Source organism: Neltuma alba, unplaced genomic scaffold, assembly GCF_004799145.2.
Source record: "Neltuma alba isolate B1F8T4 unplaced genomic scaffold, ASM479914v2 tig00011879_pilon, whole genome shotgun sequence".
Lineage (NCBI taxonomy): Eukaryota > Viridiplantae > Streptophyta > Magnoliopsida > Fabales > Fabaceae > Neltuma > Neltuma alba.
In genome coordinates this window covers 123,372-126,679 of record NW_021636481.1, presented here as the reverse complement: position 1 = coordinate 126,679, position 3,308 = coordinate 123,372, and the positions used below count along the sequence as shown (strand labels likewise).

General features: G+C 42.4%; 1 protein-coding gene across 1 annotated transcript; it reads right to left on the bottom strand.

Annotated features, from left to right (window-relative positions):
- Positions 1 to 278: 278 nt before the first annotated feature.
- Positions 279 to 1,109, bottom strand: LOC114718908 (receptor-like protein EIX2). Its single transcript, XM_028904350.1, has one exon. It carries the CDS (start codon positions 1,107 to 1,109, stop codon positions 279 to 281), a length of 831 nt encoding a protein of 276 aa, XP_028760183.1.
- Between the last annotated feature and the right edge of the window lie 2,199 nt (positions 1,110 to 3,308).

Below are 3,308 nucleotides of genomic sequence, written 5' to 3'. Positions count from 1 at the left end.
ACATGCGTAACAGCAGCAAAACTCCTTATTCCTTGAGGCAAAACTCAATATTTGAATGAGAGGAATGATCAGAGTAGTGATAGCTATTTCACTTGCATCCCATACTGAAAAATAAACGAGATAAAACATAATCAGCTAAGAACAAAAATTTTTAGCGAGTAGAAGAAGATATAAGCAAAAGAAAAGTAAAACCTAATCTGAATGACAACAATATAATACTTGAAAAATTAAGGCAGCTAGTTTAATTTATTACCTCAAGGGAAACTTGTTATAGATATTCAACCAAAGCTTTTTAAATAGAGGGCCAAGGCAACATAAAGTTGATCTGCCAAGTGACCAATCCATCGGAAAAATTTGTGCCTCCATGCTCTAACCAGGAAGAGAGAACCACAAACTCCCCAAAAGCCCACTGCAAATCCAACCCCCATACCAAGATACAATGACTTTAGAAAGCTGTCATTTTCATCTTCTTCAGCTACCTTTGAGCCATGAGTTTCTTCCTTTTTGTTACACTTCTTTGGAAGAGGATCTCCACAAAGTTTGGGATTGCCAAGAAAACACCAAGAATCAAAACTTTGAATTTGGGTTCCCGATGGAATTTGTCCAATGAAATTGTTGTATGAGAGGTTCAAATAAGCAGGAAATGACACATTAGAGATGGTTGAAGGAATTTCTCTGAGAAGTTTATTGTAGCTGAGATCAAGAGATTCTAAGTTTTTCATGCCTCCAATTTCTTTGGGAATTTTTCCAGTCAAATAGTTTCGAGACAAGTTCAAGGATAATATTTTAGTCATACTAACCAGTTCTTCAGGAATTTCTCCAGAGAAGCTATTAGCAGAAAGATCAACAATGCCTCGTTCAAAACTTAGAAAACTATCAACTCGATAGTCTAATTTTTTTCCTTTAGTAGATATGTGCACTATGTCAGCAGACGCACCTATCATATAAGTTGAATCTGCGATGTTGTGTAGGCAGTGAGGTATGGATCCAGAAAGCTTATTTTCAGCAAGATCGAGTATACTCAAATAAGAAAATTTACACAAGATTGTTGGAATATTGCCACTAAATTGATTGGTCCACAATTTAATAACTACCAAATGCTCCGCCATGGGAATTGGCAAACTTCCAGAAAACTTATTTCGCTCTAAAAGCAAGTATTCCAAATTTGTCCAAGTTAGATTGTCTAATGAAAATTTTCCAAAGAAACCATTGTCACTTAAATCCAACATTTCAAGATTCAATGAAGTCAATGAGGGAGGGACTTTACCTGTTAGCTTGTTACTCCCCAAACTAAGGTATCTTAATCTTTTCCAATTGTCCCAACAATCAGGAAGTGTTCCACTCAAATTATTTTATGATAAATCCAACACCTCCAAGTTTTCACTCTCTTAATGGCACAATAACACTACAAAAAAATTGACTTTCAGCGGCGACAAAAGTCGCCGCTGAAAGTACAAAAGTCGCCGCCGAAAGTTTTTTGCGGCGACAAGTCGCCGCTGAAAAGTCGTTGCCGTAGCAGCTGTGGCTGAAAACTTTCAGTGGCGACTAAAAAGGTCGCCGCTAAAAGATACTTTCAGCGGCGACTTTTAGAAGTTTCGGCGGCGACTAATGTCGCCGCCGAAAACACTTTCAGCGGCGACATTTGTCGCCGCCGAAAAGTCTTTCAGCGGCAACAAAAAAGTCGCCGCAGAAAACACTTTCGGCGGCGACACTCTTGTCGCCGCTAAAAGACTTTTGGGCGGCGACAAATGTCGCCGCCGAAAGTGTTTTCTGCGGCGACTTTTTTGTCGCCGCTGAAAGTAATGCCTAAGAAGAATTGGCTTTACCAATGCCACGTCATCGCTGTCGGTGCCACGTCATCATCTCCGGCCGCCACGTCATCACCGTCGACCTCCACGTCATCGCCATCGGCGGCCACATCATCACCGCCGACCGCCACATCATCACTAGCCACCTCCACGTCATTGCCACATCACTCCTCCTCGCCACGTCATCGTCCAAATATTTTCACCTTAAATGTGTCTTCTTCCAGGTTCGAACTCGTGACCGCCTCCTTTCGTGTCCAACCTTCTTGCCGCTGAGCCAGATTGAATTTGTTTATTAATATTGTAAAATAAAATATATATTATTATATTATACTTTCAGCGGCGACAAAAAAAGTCGCCGCTGAAGGTCCACTTTCAGCGGCGACCAAAAAAGTCGCCGCTAAAGGTCCACTTTCGGCGGCGACAAAAAAAGTCGCCGCTGAAAGTCTTGGTTTCAATGGCGAACTTTCAGCGGCGACTAAAAAAGTCGCCGCTGAAGGTCCACTTTCGGCGGCGACAAAAAAAGTCGCCGCTGAAGGTCCCCTTTCGGCGGCAACAAAAAAAGTCGCCGCTGAAAGTCTTGGTTTCAATGGCGAACTTTCAGCGGCGACTAAAAAAGTCGCCGCTGAAGGTCCACTTTCGGCGGCGACAAAAAAAGTCGCCGCTGAAGGTCCACTTTCGGCGGCGACAAAAAAAGTCGCCGCTAAAGGTCCACTTTCAGCGGCGACACCTTTGTCGCCGCTGAAAGTCTTGGTTTCAATGGCGAACTTTCAGCGGCGACTAAAAATGTCGCCGCTGAAAGTCCACTTTCGGCGGCGACAAAAAAAGTCGCCGCTGAAGGTCCACTTTCAGCGGCGACACTTTTGTCGCCGCTGAAAGTCTTAGTTTCAGCGGCGACTTTTTGGTGTCGCCGCTGAAAGTGGACTTTCAGCGGCGACTTTTTTTGTCGCCGCCGAAAGTCGTCGCCTAAAGTCTGTTTTTTTGTAGTGTAATGAGAAAATAGATCCTGACAAAGAGTTGTAAGATGCAACAAAGTGGGAGATATTTGCTGACAGTATGATCTTGGATATGTTATGACCACCAATCACGTTTTTTGAAATATCAACACTATCAATTCTTGATATAAAGCTCCAAAACACATCTGCATCAATGTTTGAAATTCCTAATGCGGAAATATCCAAACAACGTAAAGACCGCTGTGTCTATAGCCATGGTGGAATATTAGGACCTATGCTTGTGTTACTCACCACCAATGTCTCAAGTTGAAATGGTGGGACCCATTTAGGATCAAAGTGAAGTTTGAAACTTGTTGAACTTAAGTCCAAAAATGTTAAACTTGAAAGATTGGCCAAGTTCTTTTCAGAAAGATTGCCATTCAATTGATTGCAGGACAAGTCTAAGACGGACAAGGAAGAAATATTTCCAAGAGATGATGGAATTACGCCATGGAACAAATTCTGACCGATATCCAACAATTGCAACTGTTCATATTGGCCAAACCAA

Bases quoted from the DNA above. Each gene is read 5' to 3' on its own strand.
- LOC114718908 (XM_028904350.1), bottom strand. From the start codon at position 1,109: ATGGCGGAGCATTTGGTAGTTATTAAATTGTGGACCAATCAATTTAGT.